Genomic DNA, 17755 nt, shown 5'->3' with positions numbered 1-17755 from the left:
TAGTGGAAACGCATGGTACATGTAATTACTGCAGATTATAACTATGTGTTTTCATTGCTTTGACACCCATAATGCAAACTATACATTTTTTCCATATATAAACCATAAAATCGTCTATTCACAATTAACTATAGTCAGCAACATTTTCCTAAGTACAATACATTTTTCAATAGATTCGTTAAAGAGGATGTGAATCACATCACCCTTAGTAAAGCGGATGGTGTTAAAATAAACAAATTATGCAGACTTTAAGGCTGTTATTTACTCACGGACATCTACCAGACAAACTGTATGTATAGCCATAATAATCAAAGATGCTGTTACCAAAATTGTGAAAATAGTGGCTCCTCGATCAATGTTCTGATGCAGGGTGAGCTTTATGGTGACATAGTGAAAATGGATAAGTTTTGATAAAAAAATCTTGCACATATATGTAAGTTTTGGACATTAAGCTGAATTCATAGTAATGAGATGTCTACCAAAATTTGAAATTTATATATCCTCGTTCAGGGACTCTGAAGCAAGGATTGAGTCGGGTGCGTCATGGGTGATTTAGTTGAAATGCGTTATTTATTTCAAAATTCTCTTATTCACTTCTGGACATCAAATCATAGTAAAATACTTCATTTCTTTGAAAATCATACCCTGGCTCCTGGATATTAAACAACAATGTTCAGCATAGACTTAATGCCTTTACGAAAATTGTGAAATTCATTACATCCCGATCAGGGGTTATAGTGCTAGATGGGGATTTTTGGCTTCTTTTAAATCTCGTTGACTCTTCGACATCTAAAACTCAACATGAGAATCGAAGTAAAGATATGAGTCTCAGGAGGAAATCCTTCCAAAATTGTGAAATCAATGGCCTATAAGTCAGAAATCCTCATGTTAGGGTGGCACCGCATGATACATCCAATAAGAATGTTATTATTATGAAAAAGGGGGCAAATTGGTTTGCACCTGTCGGTCGGTCGGTATGTAGACCAAAATTTTGTCGCTCAATAATAATGAACAATTCTTTGCTTAACATATATAAAATTCGGTACTCCAAACGTAATTAGATAACCAAACTAAACTGAGTATAAGGAAGTGACAATGAAAGAATCCAAAATTGTGAAATGCATACCTTTGGGTCTGGAGCTCAAGTAAAACTTTATAATACCTCACATAGTCGGAATGTATTAAAACTTTACTGTTTTCTTGTTGACTTCTTGACATCAAACAACTGAGTACATAGTAACAATGAGGAGAGAAGCCACTATGTAAGTTATGAAACCCCTGATCCCTCCCCTTCGACATTATCAAAAATTACTTTGTCAAACACTAATCTGATTCTAAGCAAAATATTCTGAAGTTGATATTAAAATAATGCTGGAGTTCCTCATTGACAATATATTCGTAGTGTTTGATGATCAGTCATTCAAACAGTCTGTTAAAATTCCCATGGGCACGGACTGTGTTCCTTTATTAGCTGGAATGTTTTTATATTCATATGAGGCAGAATTTTTTAAAAACTGTGGCCGACTTGACATTGAAATATATCTGACGTGTTTCATGCCACTTGTCTTGTCGTTCTTTACACGTTAATTTTGACTACGGATTACTCCGTTTATAGCATTTATTATATTGATAATTGTAAGTCATCTTCAACGTTTCATTTGATGTTCTTATTTGGAAAAAGGGGTGGCTTATGGCCAGTTGATGTTTAATAATCGATCTAAAAATTCAACGACTATTCCATTTCCCGAGTTTCAAAGGTGCATTTATTGCAGCATCAACATGGAACTTTTCCCATCCACATGCAAGGCGTTTATGCGTGTTACCTTTTGACTGTCAAGGATGGATTCTTGTCATCACTCAGATAATTTAAATGATACACACCTTATGTACAAACATTTTCCTAATCATGAAATATGTGGGTCAATATTAGAATTGTGAAATTTAATGCTAAAATGGGGTCTGGTAAAGTTAAATTATAGAGGACTATAATTATGTTTTGTGGAATCAATGGAATGATAGAACATCGCTTTATTTCCTCGTTTGAAAGTACTACCTTATACATTTACAGCAAGATAAAATATTTCCAACAACTAGGAGAATAAATTGTCACTGAACAATGTAACATACTATAGCAAATTTGCATATTTAAACTTACTGCAATTCCTGGGACAATCACCAATATTGGCCATATCACCATCGAAATAAAATTTTTCATCGATGTGGACAATAAATTCGCTGTCTCCCGAATTACCCATTTTTGTACGGATATAATTTACAAGAATAACCAAGCCTCCATTCCGCCATCATTCTAATTATTTATCCTGACGTCTATTACTAACATTATTTCAAATTCCTTACGATACATAGAGCGCTACGCCCACCAAATCGAGAAAACACCTCGGATAATGTAATGCATCACCATGTTGCAAAAATTGGGGCATAAGAAAAATGGCGTTATCCGCAGTTTACACGTACTGAGTTGCTAAAAATATATAAAGGAAAGGTTAATGGGTACTTCATATCTTCGTATTAATTTGAGAGTAGCTTCTAAAATCTGCGATTCATGTCGTTCCCCAGTAACAAAATCTACACAATATTAGAAAGTATAATCTTTGGTTTACACAATAGGCTCCAAACTACGTGTAAAAGAAATTGAAATAGCATATTTTCGAATAAAACGTTTTATTCCACCACATGTTATATACTTAAACACATGTTTTGTTGTTTCTGTCATATTTGAAACGTGTAGTTGGTAACACACCGTAGGCAATTATCATTCTCACCATGGGAAGTATCATATAATGGGACCTACATCTGGTTTTTTCTAGACTTGACGAAAAAGACCGAGCGATGTTTCGTTTATGATTGGAAGATTCTGTGGAATCGTTTAAATTCGCGGAGGTCAATTTCGTGGATTGGGATGATTTTAATTTCGTTAGGATGTAATATTCGTGAATTATAATGATTTTACAGTTTCATTGGGATGTAATTTCGTGGATATAGTTTCTGTATTTTGAAACATGAAATCAATTTTGTATTTCTCTCTGGTTTGAAATTCGTTAAATAGTGGGTACCCAAGGAATCCACAACATTTGAGGCTAGTGAAATTCGATCAATCCACAGTAGTATATTTTCAGGGAATTCAAATTTGTTTTTCGTATTGTTATTATACTGAGAAAATCAATAAAGCTCCATTTTTTGGCACACTGTTTTTTGCCTATAATAGCTCTAAAACTTCATTGTTATTTCGGATTTCAAACGTTTCGGTTGAGCATCACTGAATAGACATAATTTGTCGAAATGTGCATCTGGTGCATCAAAATTGGTACCGTATAAGTTTTACATTATGACCCCTGGGTCGAGGCCTCTGCTGGTGGACTGTTAGTCCCCGAGGGTCTCTACAGTCCAGTAGCTAAGTACTTCGTTACTAGCTTGAAAATACGGATGTATATTTAATTGCTGTTATAAAATTTAGAAATTCATTTCAAAATTAAGGATGATCTCCCTCAGGCATAGCTCTTATCCTTAAACGAATTTGACTCCACATTTTTGGCACTCTCTTATTTTGCCTATAATAGCTCTAAAACTTCATTGTTATTTCGGATTTCAAACATTTCGGTTGAGCATCACTGAAGAGACATAATTTGTCGAAATGTGCATCTGGTGCATCAAAATTGCTACCGTATAAGTTATACAAAATATATCAATCGTATGTCGTATAAAGAACATGTATTTTCTTTTTGCATGATAATTTACATGATAGCAGTGCGTTTTATTTGGACGGAAAAAATAAAAAGTATTTTATTCATTTCAGAAAAATGTACAGAATCACGTAAGTTTTTCCTTTTCATTAATGAAATATTATTATAGTTGTTTCTTGTTATTAAGAGTGAACGTCACATAATTAAAAACTGTTTTTTTTACTGAGTATCAACAGTTTGGGAAACAAGTTTACTTATAATTTATCCTTAAATATAGTTTATTTCGTGTTTATTTATTTCTTTTACGTCCTCTCAAGAATATGTCATCGTTAGCTGTAGGTGAAATACCATATGTTTAGATGCGTAGTGCTAAGAGCCGTAGCAGTGAGGATTCTTAAACGGTCCATGACCTGCCACGAAATCTCCGTTAATGTCAAATCCGATAGATCCGTGATTTTCACTTTTAGATACCGGACGCTTGTCGAAGGAGCAATCATAACCCATGTTTACACCTTAGGTTTGACACAACCATGACACAAGCGGGACCCGAACTTACAACTTCCCGGTTATGAAGTGAACGCTCTACCACTGTGCTACCGTGACCGGTTTAAGATCACTTTATATCACTTGACAAATTGAGAGACATTGTATGAAGAAATTGTCTAATCAACATGACATGTATTCCACAATGACGTCACTAGTTACTCTGTGGAAATAAAATACGCTGTTCAAGAGATTAAATGTAAGCAGTGAACTCGGAATAAGGCACCACAGAGTCTCTTTTATCTGCTTCACATCTGGATATACAATGTACTATTGAAGATAAACTTTAACAACACACTACGTGATAATTCCAGTGTATGGCAAGTTTCTCTATCGTCAAGCTCCCATGTATATGTAGCAATGTATCATTATCACATGTGCATGGTGTTTACGTCTCTCAACTAATTCGATCTATCTTTAAACTGAAACAGGCTACTGACAATAACGTTGAAGTTACAAGGGTTTCAACTATGTGTCATTTAAAGTTAGTATTTCACAAATTCTACAGTCATTATGTTTTATCATACCTCTACGGATTTTTCCCTACATAAAAATGGATGTTTAGATGAGAGATGAAGATAACGAACGGTAATCAATCTCATAACTGCTGTAAGAAATGCAAATAAGAGCGTTTGGCAAACACGGAAAATGTTTAAGAAAATAAACATTTGTTAATTATATTTTCAATTTGTATCGGTATAATAAAACAGTTAAATAAAAATGGAAAACGCAAATATCCCTATCTAGTGATCAGTCATTCAAAATTTACTTTGTTTAACGCTACTCTGATTCCATGCACAGGTACTCTAAAGTTGAAATAAAAAATATGCTGGAGCTTCTCATTGGCAATATCTTCATGGTCCTTGGTGATCATGTCTTCCAACAATCTGTTGGAATCCCCATGGGCACGAATTGTGCTCCTTTGTTAGATGACCTGTTTTTATATTCCTGTGAAGCAGACTTTATTCAAAAACTTCTACGTGAGAAGAAAAAAACCTTTTGCGGTGACCTTCAATTCGACATTTAGATATATCGACGACGTATTATCTATTAACAATGATAACTTTCATTCATATGTCGATTCAAAATATTCCTCTGAGCTCGAAATAAAAGACACCACAGAGTCGTCCACTTCCGTTCATACTTAGATATTTTATTGAAAGTAGATATTAACGACAAACTAACAACTCAACTTTATGACAAACGGGACGATTTCAGCTTCTGCATCGTGAACTTCCCATATTATGTAGCAATATTCCATTATCACCTACATATGGTGTTTATATCTCTCAACTTATTCGATACGCAAGAGCTTGTTCTGCTTATGGTCACTTTTTAAATCGAAGCAGGCTACTGAGAAACAAGTTGATGATTCAGAGGTTTCAATAATCTCGTTTAAAGTCAGCTTTTTGCAAATTCTATGGTCGTTATAACCATCTAGTTTGCCAATACAACCTATCATTGGGTCATATGCTGTCTGCCGTGTTTCATACCGATTGTTAGGCCATTCTTGGCAAACTGATTTTGACAACGGATAACTCCATATATTATATAGCTAATAAATAGACTATTATAAAATCTGCTAAAATCTAGAGAATGTTAGCGGTCAATATCCTGAGAATTTGTTGAACGCTAACTTTGCATTGGGTAAATTGTGTGCGCCCGAAATATTCCGAGTATGAGCGTTCAATATTGACGTTACCGTAACGACGTAAACAAGCCAAAATAGCAGACGACGGTTCTCCGAATCTGACAGAGCCGGTATTTGATATATTCATTTTTTAAACAAAATATTTTACTGTACATAAATTACAATACACCCATTCACAAAATCAGTTTGCTTTATGCATTAATGACGGGTTTAATATTGAACAGTTAAGAAATGCATGCTGATATTGCACACCTTCACCTTAGATGCCAATATTGATGAATTCTCGTCTGTATCTTGGAGGATTTTGAGTGAAAAGGGATATAATTTAACAACTAAATACTTTAGCTATATAATAAAAGGGTTATGAAACTTATATTGGTGGATATTGACACTCGTTGGTTGTCAAAATACACTAGCGAGCTCGTGCATTTTTACAGCCAACTCGTGCCAATATTCACCAATATAAGTTCAATAACCCTATATTCCCTTATCAGGATGTAGGGCTCACGGCGGGTGTGACCGATCGACAGGGGATGCTTACTCCTCCTAGGCATTTGATCCCACCTCTGGTATATCCAGGGATCCGTGTTTGCCCAACTCTATAATGTGAAAACTCAAGGAAATATATTACATGATGGACCTGATAAGGGAATCAATGAAAACAGAATTATTGCTCTTGGATTCAATATCTTTAATATATTATTGATTATTCATATACAACTCAAACTTTTGAAATATTTTATTGATACAAAGATTTTTTAAATAACTATCAGAAAAAACCCTCCAAAGATTGTGTTCCTCTAATACATGGTGAAGATAACGAACAGTGATCAATCTCATAACTCCTACAAGCAATACAAAATAGATAGTTGGGCAAACACGGACCCCTGGACACACCAGAGGTGGGATCAGGTGCCTAGGAGGAGTAAGCATCCCCTGTTGACTGGTCACACCCGCCGTGAGCCCCACATCCCGATCAGGTAAACGGGGTTATCCGCAGTCATAATAACGACCATAGAATTTGCGAAATGCTGACTTCAATCGAGACTGTTGAAATCCCTGCACCATCAACTTGTTTGTCAGTAGCTTACCTCGATTTAAAAACTGACTATACCCAGAACAAGCTCTTGTATATCGAATCAGTTGAGATATATAAACACCATATGCAGGTGATAATGGAATATTGCGACATAAATGTGGGAAGTTGACGATGGAGAAGCTGAAATCATCCCGTTTGTCATATAGTTGAGTTGTCAGTTTGCCGTTAATGTCTACTTTCAATAAAATATCTAAGTATGAAGGAGAAGTGGACGACTTTGTGGTGTCCTTTATTTCGAGCTCACAGGGATATATCAAATCGACATATGAATGAAAGCTATCATTGTTAATAGACAAAGCATAAATCTAAATGAATCATTGATTTTGTAAGTTCTTATGAGGTCACAACTAGACGGAATTACTTTTATTTGTTATTAAGTCCTACATCTATATAGTGTTAACTGAACGTTAACTCTCAGTTGCGTGTAAAGTTAACTATTGTACATCTGGGTCCAGGGGTCTATGTTTTTCCTGCTCTCAATCTTATAATTTCATTATAAAGTTTATGTGTTTGACTGCTGTTCGTTACAGAATCAAAAGCGTACTACAACACCATATGAACCGTTCCGTTCTGATAAGAATTGTTCCATTCCCACATCAAACCTTTCCGTTTAAACCGTTCAGCGTTCCGTTCCCAGACCGAAGCGTTTCGTTTTCATCTAAAACCGTTCGTTCCCTAATGGTCAGTTGACATTTCCTTTTTGATCAATTGAGATTCGTAACGAGTAGGTCGTGAGTTTGAACCCCGCTTGTACTATGGCCGCATGAAACCTAAAACTTAAACATAGGTAGTGATTGCTCCTTTCGGAAACGTTCGGGGTTCAGAAATGAAAGTCATTGGTCTTTGAGATATCACCTTAACACGGAGCTCACGTTTCGTAGTATGCTTTGACACGTTAAAGAACTTCTACTGTTCCGACCCTGAGCGCTAAGGATAAGTCTGAATTAACCTACAACAACAGACGTCTAAATATGAGTAAACTATTCGTGAATGGACTTAAAACAAACACACAAGCAAAAGTCTTGAAAATATATATTATTCTGAAACTCTTTCAATAGACGATCAGTACAGAAAACGAATGTGTATACATGTATTTATAGATTAGGGCCAGTAAAAGTGAACATACAACGGGGTTTACATTTTTATCGGAGTAGACATATTTGTGAATCGTTCACTTTCTTTCTTATTATCCTGTTTTATTCCCTTCCGGGAGAGTGAATTGCACCTACGGGTGTATTTAGCATAATGGCAGCTACGCGCCTGAAAGTAGTCCGAAGAGGATAAATTTGCCGCCACAGTGCATTTAATACTTTAACTATGAAGTGGTGTGCCTCGTTATACGCAGTGGTTTTGTTTTATTTGCTAGAAATATGCAAACTAGTACTCGTAAATAATCCAAAGATTGGATCAAAATTATATATATTCAAATGTATAAAATGTGTGTGTAAGTAGTATATGTACATAAATTGCATAAATTATTAATATATCAGATGTGATTACGATAGTGTGTAATTTGAATCTTATAGCCAATATCATAAACTGCCCAGATGGAGTACAAGAACTTAATTTCACTAAACTGACGGAAAATATAACTTTCTCATCATTTGATCATCTTCCTGGTATATACGGACAAAGTTGTGACGGCGAGAGATTGGCGGTCAACTTTCCAGAGACAGAACTCACGTGGAGCCGTGAAATACAAACTATTACACTGACGGCTAATGATAACCGAGGACATTCCACGTCGTGTGTTCTTAGTGTCGAAATGAAAGGTAATTTCTGCATTGTATTTGAAATAAGGCATAGTCAATGGTCAATGCAATTTGATATCAAGTTACATGATGAATTTAGATCATGTCAATTCCTTACGTTTAAAGAAGAGAATCAAGTTATCTGAATATCGTGTATAAGTGTAGCCTTTAGAATTAAAATGTCGGTTGAAATTTATTTTTGAGGTAGATATCAGTATTAAGTTTTATTTTGATTTAAATGAAAGCTTACCAATATCATGATATTAGCAATGATAAATGTAAGATTGTAATACAAGTTCATTTTCTAGTCATTGCCATAGAGAAAAATGTTCTAGTGGTGTATCTGAATAAATCTCAAAACAATTTCATGTTTTGACGCTGTCATCATAGATATGATCCCACCATCGTTCTTGGATTGTCCCTCAGTGGACATTGTGCAGTATGGTTCTAATGGGGGTTCTCTTGTCACGTGGTCACCAATACATGCTGAAGATAATTCGGGAAACGTCACAGTCTCAAGTAGCAACAGTAACGGGGAATTTATGAAGTTTGGAAGTCATTTAATTTCCTACAACGCAGCTGATGAATTCGGAAACACTAACCAGTGTAACTTCACTGTCACTGTGAAGAAATTACCAAGTATCTATTTATATATCTTGTCCATATGAAGAGTATATACATGTGCATACATTGGACATTGTATATTTTGTGTGAAAACTAAAACTACAGCAGTAACATTTATTTTACTTACATCATAGAAATGATTTATCTTCATGAAAAACATCGAATAGATAGTATATAATGTATAATTGCCTCATTGAATGGTCTCATTACAGAGAGTGTATGTGATATCCCACCTCAAGTATTTCATGGAGTAATCTCCTGTCATGACGGTCACACTTTAAGTTGTGGTATAGACCGATGTGAACCAGGATATCTACAGACAAACACCACAAATCACGTTTGTAGCAACGGCATTTGGAAACCACAGTTCTCGGCAGAATTTGCCTCTTCGAGTTGTATTAGTAAGCATGTGAAAACAAAATACTTGTTGTTCGATATAGAAATGAAATATAAAATATCATTCGAACGAATTCACGTACATTGATATTGTTGATTATAGAACCTGAACCGACTCACTTGGAAAGAAACTACACATTTAGATTCACCTGTCCCAACCTGAAATTCAATCCAATTGCCCTAAGAGACTGTATACAACAATCAGATCTTTGTCCAACGGGTGATATTTTACTCTGTGACAAGCCTTTCCAGCGGATAGAAGGGAAACATCTCGCCTCTAACGATCTCCAGATCTGGACAACACTGGAGGGAATATTGCCGTGCGTCTGTTTATACATTTTTATTCATGTGAATAGGTATTACGAAAAATATGTAATTATAAATTCTTTTTCTTTGCATGAAGGTATGAAGCAAATAGAAATGATCTTATAAACCGAATGGATCGCCACGGACATTCAATCATCGCGTATTTCAAAAATGGAAACTTCAAGCAAACATGTCATCAACTTAAGTGCCACTTCGAAGACATCAAAGCCGATCCTCTTCGAGAAGTTTGCGTATATGGGACGGTTGAATTTATAATACATGGAAAAAGAATGTGCCGTAAGTTCTTAGTTCAATGATATAATTTGTTTACATGAATCAGGTATACGGCTAAGAATATTTGCTGAGGAAACCCTAACCCAGACACATATACTAATAGTAATAGTAAAGCAAAAAGACGAAATCTGATTGTTAATAAATTATAGTACATGTAATAGTTCATACTGCATTGATGCTTTTTCATGGTCAGGGAAATGTGGACCTGGTTGGTTCTATGATGGTGGTGATTGTGTCCAGTGCTCGGAAGGATTTTATCAGGATCAGTATGGCCAAAGTGGATGCAAAAAATGTCCTGATGGAACCACATCAGTCATGGGAACATTTATCAAGTCAAGATGTAAGTATATTATAGGGTTAGATGAAGCATATTTACAATATAATTATATTAAGTTTATTTACAAAAGAAATCTAATTACGCTTAAAACTCTTTAAACTTCATATTCGCACTTCTCGTTGAATGTTATCTTTTGTATACGTTGTTCTACGTCTTATTCGACAATTTTTCACTCATTTCTACCTCAATGGCGTGAATGAAATCTAACAGGCATGGCATTATACCCATTTAAGGGTCATATTCGAATTGAAAGACCCATGACTTTCACTTTTAATGTTGGTCGCTTGGCAAAGGAACAGTCATTTTCTAGTATACTAAACTCTTGGGTTCGACTTTTAGCCGCCGGGATCGGTAATCAATATCTAGGACCTTCTGGTTGCGAAACGAAGGGCTTAAGGAGGTATACTACTTCAGCAAAATGTCTGACTTCCTTTCAATCATGAATAAAACTATATATATCAGCAATATATATATTCCTTTTACGTTAAATTGCTTAGCTGGATAACTCAGTAAGTAAGCGTTTCAACTGCTGTTTTGTGGATCGCGGGTTTGCGTCCAGAGGGGGTTTGAATTATTTTCCAGGTTTCTGCTGAACCCATGTTTTGACCAAATAGAATAAATTTTGAATGTTGCAAATATCAGAATATTCCTATCAATATAATCCACTTCTTCATCCATATCAGATTTCTCTGGTGTATTATTCCTCCTTAATTACCAAACTGTCGCGACATGTGAAGACTCGTACAGAGACCTCAATGCTGTCACATAGTGAACTCTAAACAAAGAGCAACATGTACTTCATATTATGTTTTCAGGCTTTGTGAAGGTCATAGTTGAGAAGCAGACTTCCTCCTTTCATACATTAACGATTGTGGGGATATCTATATCGGGGTCACTACTGATTGTTTTCATTGTCTTGATTGTGATGGTCAACAAATGGAGAATGTCTGCCAATAGAACAAAATCTGATAATAAAGGAAGAACTGAAGAACATGCACACCATACTGCGTTTGACGAAACTCTATCCGAAGTCTATGACGAAATAAAAGAGGATAGAGTAAGTATCAGTGCATTGTTTTAACTAATTAGTTAGAAAGCAGGATCATATTGTTTTAGTATTTCATCATCTAATATACCATCATACTTCAAGATTACAGCCTGTATCTCCAACAAATATACTTCTGCTATTGTATCTTAACATTTTAATCACAATCTTTACAATGCTTAGATAAATCCCCAACTACTAGTTTCAGCTGCCAAAGCCTGTAATATATATATATATATATATATATATATATATATATATATATACATATAAATTGACGATCAGATGGAGTTCAATCACATAACATTTATTTCTCTACAGGCTGTTTCGTAAGGGGATGGTTTCCCCTCACTCGTCGGGAGAAAAATGACATAACAACTTGTTATGTGATTGAACTCCATCTGATCGTCAATTTATGTAGCTCCGTGAGGCCACGTCGAGCACTCTAGAAGATTATATCGGAGATTTATCCCAATATATATATATATATATATATATATATATATATATATATATATGTGTGTGTGTGTGTGTGTGTGTGTGTGTGTAAAACTTATACGGTACCAATTTTGATGCACCAGATGCGCATTTCGACAAATAATGTCTCTTCAGTGATGCTCAACCGAAATGTTTGAAATCCGAAATAACTATGAAGTTTTAGAGCTAAATATAGCCAAAAACAGCGTGCCAAAAAAGTGGAGCCAAATTCGTCCAAGGATAAGAGCTATGCATGAGGGAGATTATCCTTAATTTTGAAATGAATTTCTAAATTTTATAACAGCAATTAAATATACATCCGTATTTTCAAGCTAGTAACGAAGTACTTAGCTTCTGGGCTGTAGAGACCTTCGGGGACTAACAGTCCACCAGCAGAGGCCTCGATCCAGGGGTCATAATGTAAAACTTATACGGTACCAATTTTGATGCACCAGATGCGGATTTCGACAATATGTATATATATATAATATGTATTTCAGACTAATTTGGCTTGGATTCCACATTTGATAATCCAACTTGTTTTCTAAGTTTTATTTCCAAAGACGCATATCTGTAACTCATGTTTCGGTTTTAAACACATTTGATATCCCAGTTAATAGGACGAATGAATATAAGTTATTATACTTCTACTGGATTTCAAAACTACACAATGACCCTTACAAATAGAGATACATTCAAGGATTCAGTAAATGTTCGATCCCCGTCTTTGACTCCTCACGATGATATTAACTGCTGTGAAAAAGAAACTTCAGAAACTTTAGATGTATTGCGCCACAAGATATTACAGGAGTGGTGTAAAGGAAATATATTCACGGCGGGTATGACCGGTCAACAGGGGATGCTTGCTCCTCCTAGGCACCTGATCCCACCTCTGGTGTGTCCAGGGGTCCGTGTTTGCCCAACTATCTATTTTGTATTGCTTATAGGAGTTATGAGATTGATCACTGTTCGTTATCTTCACTTTGCATTACAACCTTTTAGTAAATATATCACAAAACGTTTCCAAAAGCAATTACATCAAACCGTACCACTTTTCTACATTTTACGCAACTATTCTCTACGATATTGTAAAGACATGACCTCTTCGCATCATAGACAGTTTCAATTAAAATTGAAGAAGGAACTATTCATGTCTTTGCTTAGTCATTCTGAAATTGTTTGTTGAATACCACTCTGATTCTACGAATAATGATATAAAACGACGCTGTGATTTCTCATTAACAATATAAACATAGTCTTTGGTGATCAGGTCTTCCAACAGCCTGATGAAATTTCCATGGGCACAGTGTACTTCATTATCAGCTAACTATTTTGAATTTTTATGAGTCACAATTATTACAAAGCTTCTACATGAGAAGAACAATCTTGCTATGGCTTTCAACTTGATTGTTATATATATGAACGACGTTTCATCTAGTAACAATTTTCATTTATATATTGATTTGATATATCTTAGTGAAGTTTGAAATAAAAGACACATATTGCCTTCCATACCTGCTTCATATTTGAATAATTTACTGGACATAAACATGTAGATGTCAACAAACAGAGCTTTATGACAAAAGAATTGACGTACGTTTTTCTATCGTCAACTCCCTCATATTTTTATAGCAATGTATATATGAATATTTTTTCAACCGATCGATACCGAAGTGTTTCTTCTGTGCATGATCAATTTTCAAATTGTAAAAACGACTACTGAATAAAGAAATGGTACATGGGTTTTAACAGTCTTCTTTAAAGTAAGAAGTTCGGAAATGCTATGGTCGTTATGATCATGAAAGGTGAAGATAACGTACAGTGATCAATCTCGTAACTCCTATAAGCAATACAAAATAAATAGTTGAGCAAACATGGACCCCTTGACACACCAGCGGTGGGATCAGGTGTCTAGGAGGAGTAAGCATCCCTTGTCGACCGATCGAACCCGATAATCTAATTTCTAAATACAAGCTATCACTTGATCAAATGGTGTGTGATTGTTTTCTACGAATTGTTAGATCGCTCTTAACATGCTGATTTTGACTATGGATTACTCAGTTTACCTGATCAATATATAGGCCCATGGGGGTTGTGAACGGTCAACAGGGGATGATTACTCCTCATCACCACATGATCCCACATCTGGTGTTTCTAGTGATTCGTGGGTGCCCTCTAGAATTTATAGAATTTTTGAGATTTTTCACCGTTTGTTATTCACTTGTTTATATAAGAAAAAGGTATCAACTGAAAACCAACCATGTTTGTTTTATAGGTGTACGAGGGATACATAAATCACAAATTGGGAAAATCAGATAAAGATGGTGAATATGAATCCCTGCCTGGAAGACGACGCGTTGAAAACCCCTATACAATAATGAGTTGGAGGAATTACTGAGAGAGTGTTAACTATAATGTTTGGTATCTTAACAATATACATTGATACACTTTATTCAGTGGTTAACACGTGTTTATATATGTTTATTATATCTGTTTATATAAAGCGGCTTTAAGATCTTGTGAATAATTCATGTTGACGTATTTCACACATAAAGGAAATTGTATTAAAAGTAATTCATGTATTGGCAAAATTGTTTTTGTATAGTAATAAATGTACTGACATCTTCGCAACACATTGTGGTCCACTCTGCTTCAAACACTCCAAGAGAGAATCCACTGATTTAAGCAGTTAAACCCCTTAGTAGACTACATTTCATTAATAGCAATGAGATAAAGTGGGTTGTGAAAGCCTGAACGACTCTATCACCATTGCGAACTATCCCCACCATTCCATCACGTTCACTGTGGAAATCATCTCCTAGAATAATTTATTGGATACCATAATCACACTTACAACGGGGAAAGTAACGGCAAACTAACAACTCAACTTTATGATAAACCGGATGATATCAGCTTCTCCATCGTAAATGTTCCATATTTATGTAGCAATATTCCATTATCACCTGCATATGGTGTTTATATCTCTTAACTGATTCGATGCCAAGAGCTTGTTCTGCGTATGGTCAGTTTTTAAATCGAGGCAAGCTACTGACAAACAAGTTGAAGGTTTAGGGGTTTCTACAGCCTCGTTTAAAGTCAGATGTCGCAAATCATATGGTCGTTTTAACGATCTAGTTTACCAGTAGAGCCTGTCATTTGGGTCAAATGCTGTCTGACATGTTTCATACCGATTGTTAAGCCGTTTGTGATACACTGATTTTGACTACGGATAACTTCGTTTACTTGATCAAGATATAGGGCTCATGGCGGATGTGACCGGTCCATAGGGGATGCTTACTCCTCCTAGACACGTGATTCCACCTCAAGTATATCAAGGGATCCGTTTTTGGCCAACTATCTATTTTGTATTGCTTATGAGATTTATGAGATTGATCACTGTTCGATATCTTCACCTTTCATAGAAGAACATCGGGAATACAAATATTCAATGTCTAGATCATTAGATAACACTCAAAATGTATGTAGAATATTTTAAAAAATTGTAACTCAGAAGTCATTAGAATTCTTAAGTTAATGGAGTAAGATGAAATATCTGAATAAGCATGCTAATTTGCTAAATAGATTTGATGGAGGAAATTCAGATTTCCAAAGTGTGGTTTAATGTTTAAATTCATTCTCTGATATCGCTAAAGATATTAGATATAGGGAATTTACAGACATTATGACTACATTAACATTGTCTTTTCCCGAAATATTAACTCCAATCACTTAATGTTTTATGCAAATTTTATTTGAATCCATTTTTGAAATTCTGAAGCAATTCTGAAGCTAGGTATGAAAACATTGATTTATGATATCCTTTTGTGAGGTATACTTTTGTAGCTGATGTGGGACAATTTTCTTCTGTCTGGTCCTTCATCAAGCCTATCAATGGGGATTGATTGATTGAGTATTGTTTAACATCCCTCTCGAGAATAATTCACTCATATGGAGACGTCACCACTGCCGAAGAAGGGCTGAAGAATTTCGACCTATGCTCGGCGCTTATGACCTTTGAGCAGGGAGGGATCTTTATCATGCCACACCGACTGTGACATTGGACTCATCTGAATGACCGCCCCATTTAGTCGCCTTCTACGAAAATCAAGGAGTACTGAGGAACTATTCTAACCCGAATTTCCAATGGACAATATCAATGGCAAACATACATACCCCTCCCGACTTATTCGTTTCAGGGCTGCATAAACCTGGAATGACTGACTTTCTAAATCCAGTTGGCAAGACAACATATCAATCCTTTCATTGTGTAATATCACTGCTTATTTCCTTTTCTTTCATGTTTACGTCAAAATCCTGTAATACATCTTCAATACCGTTTTCGATTTTTTTTATACTACCCGAGCAGTAGTTTAAAACCGATGATTTGATTGGTAAATCTGACAGAATTTGATAGGTTGCCAATTTCCCCGCATAGTTCAGTCTGAGATGACCTCTTAACGTGGAATTGTAAGGTCAATGTGTAACGATATAGATGATATAGATGTTTGAATCATAAGATCTAATTTTAGTTAGATTGCTGGACTCCATATTTGATATATAACAACATATGGTATTTACTTGATGATGTAAATATTTACATAGTGTTACACCGTATTTGGTTGAAATCGAATAACCTGTACAAATTATTTTGAAGATGTATTTTTCTACTTTAGTTCACATCCGACATTTGTTTTGCAGAAAATGTAGACTTAAAATTTTTATTGAAAAAACAGACATACATTTATTTTATATGTTTAATGATGATATGCTGCTGCAAACTCGTCCATTGCCAACAAGTCAAGCTCTTCTTCTAAGTATTTTATTTAGATTCTAAGACTTACAAAGTGTTACAATTTAATAATATTTGGGTAGGTTTGATATTTGTTCTGATACAGAATCATTCACCTCGATCTACAGTCTATATATTAACGTTTTAGCAAACCGAGAACAAACAAGAGGAATTTCAATAATGACACTCACTAATCGTGTTCTCATGAAGATGTTGACAGATAACCTAATTTTCCAATTGGATTATCAAATATTTACAAATAAAACTACTTGGTATCATTATTGTCCTCAGAGAAATTGTATACTCTTTTGATATTGACCAGGAAGTAATCTAACTTAACCTTGATACGGAGATGAATGAGGTCGATGACTAAGTTGGATTTACCAACGAGACATAACTGTACTTGTCCTTCTTTGAGGCCTTGAGTATAAACTTCTCTCTTGATTTAAAGATTACAATTCTTTTATCTCCTTTTAGGTTTATCTGACGGAAAGATTATGTTTGATATTGGACTATCTAAATCCATGGTATTAGAGGAGAAGGCACGTAGATAAGAGTTTCAAACCTGTATCACCTGAATGTTACACTATATAAAATAGTGTATGTTTTTTTATTTATAGTTTAGTGTGTTTCCTAGTGCTAAAATTGAGTTACCTATGCATCTTTTGTAGTTGGGATCCTTTTTAAACGTTTAATCATGTATTGGGGTATAGTAATGCAGATGAATACATTAATCACAATA

General features: G+C 35.1%; 1 protein-coding gene across 2 annotated transcripts in view; it reads left to right on the top strand.

The window, feature by feature from the left end:
- Positions 1–14849, top strand: part of LOC130046342 (neurogenic locus notch homolog protein 1-like) — a 28559-nt gene extending 13710 nt beyond the window's left edge. For both annotated transcript variants that reach the window (XM_056167194.1, XM_056167193.1), the window contains 9 exons: positions 3815–3832; positions 8521–8766; positions 9136–9384; positions 9582–9770; positions 9869–10085; positions 10169–10368; positions 10559–10705; positions 11518–11759; positions 14500–14849. In XM_056167194.1, the coding sequence (XP_056023169.1) occupies positions 3815–3832; positions 8521–8766; positions 9136–9384; positions 9582–9770; positions 9869–10085; positions 10169–10368; positions 10559–10705; positions 11518–11759; positions 14500–14622 (1631 nt within the window). In that variant the 3' untranslated portion in view covers positions 14623–14849. The remainder of the gene's footprint in view (positions 1–3814; positions 3833–8520; positions 8767–9135; positions 9385–9581; positions 9771–9868; positions 10086–10168; positions 10369–10558; positions 10706–11517; positions 11760–14499) is intronic.
- The last annotated feature ends 2906 nt before the right edge of the window (positions 14850–17755 follow it).

Source organism: Ostrea edulis, chromosome 5 (genome assembly GCF_947568905.1).
Source record: "Ostrea edulis chromosome 5, xbOstEdul1.1, whole genome shotgun sequence".
Lineage (NCBI taxonomy): Eukaryota > Metazoa > Mollusca > Bivalvia > Ostreida > Ostreidae > Ostrea > Ostrea edulis.
Note: the sequence above shows the minus strand (reverse complement) of the source record. Positions and strands in the feature narration are given on the sequence as shown.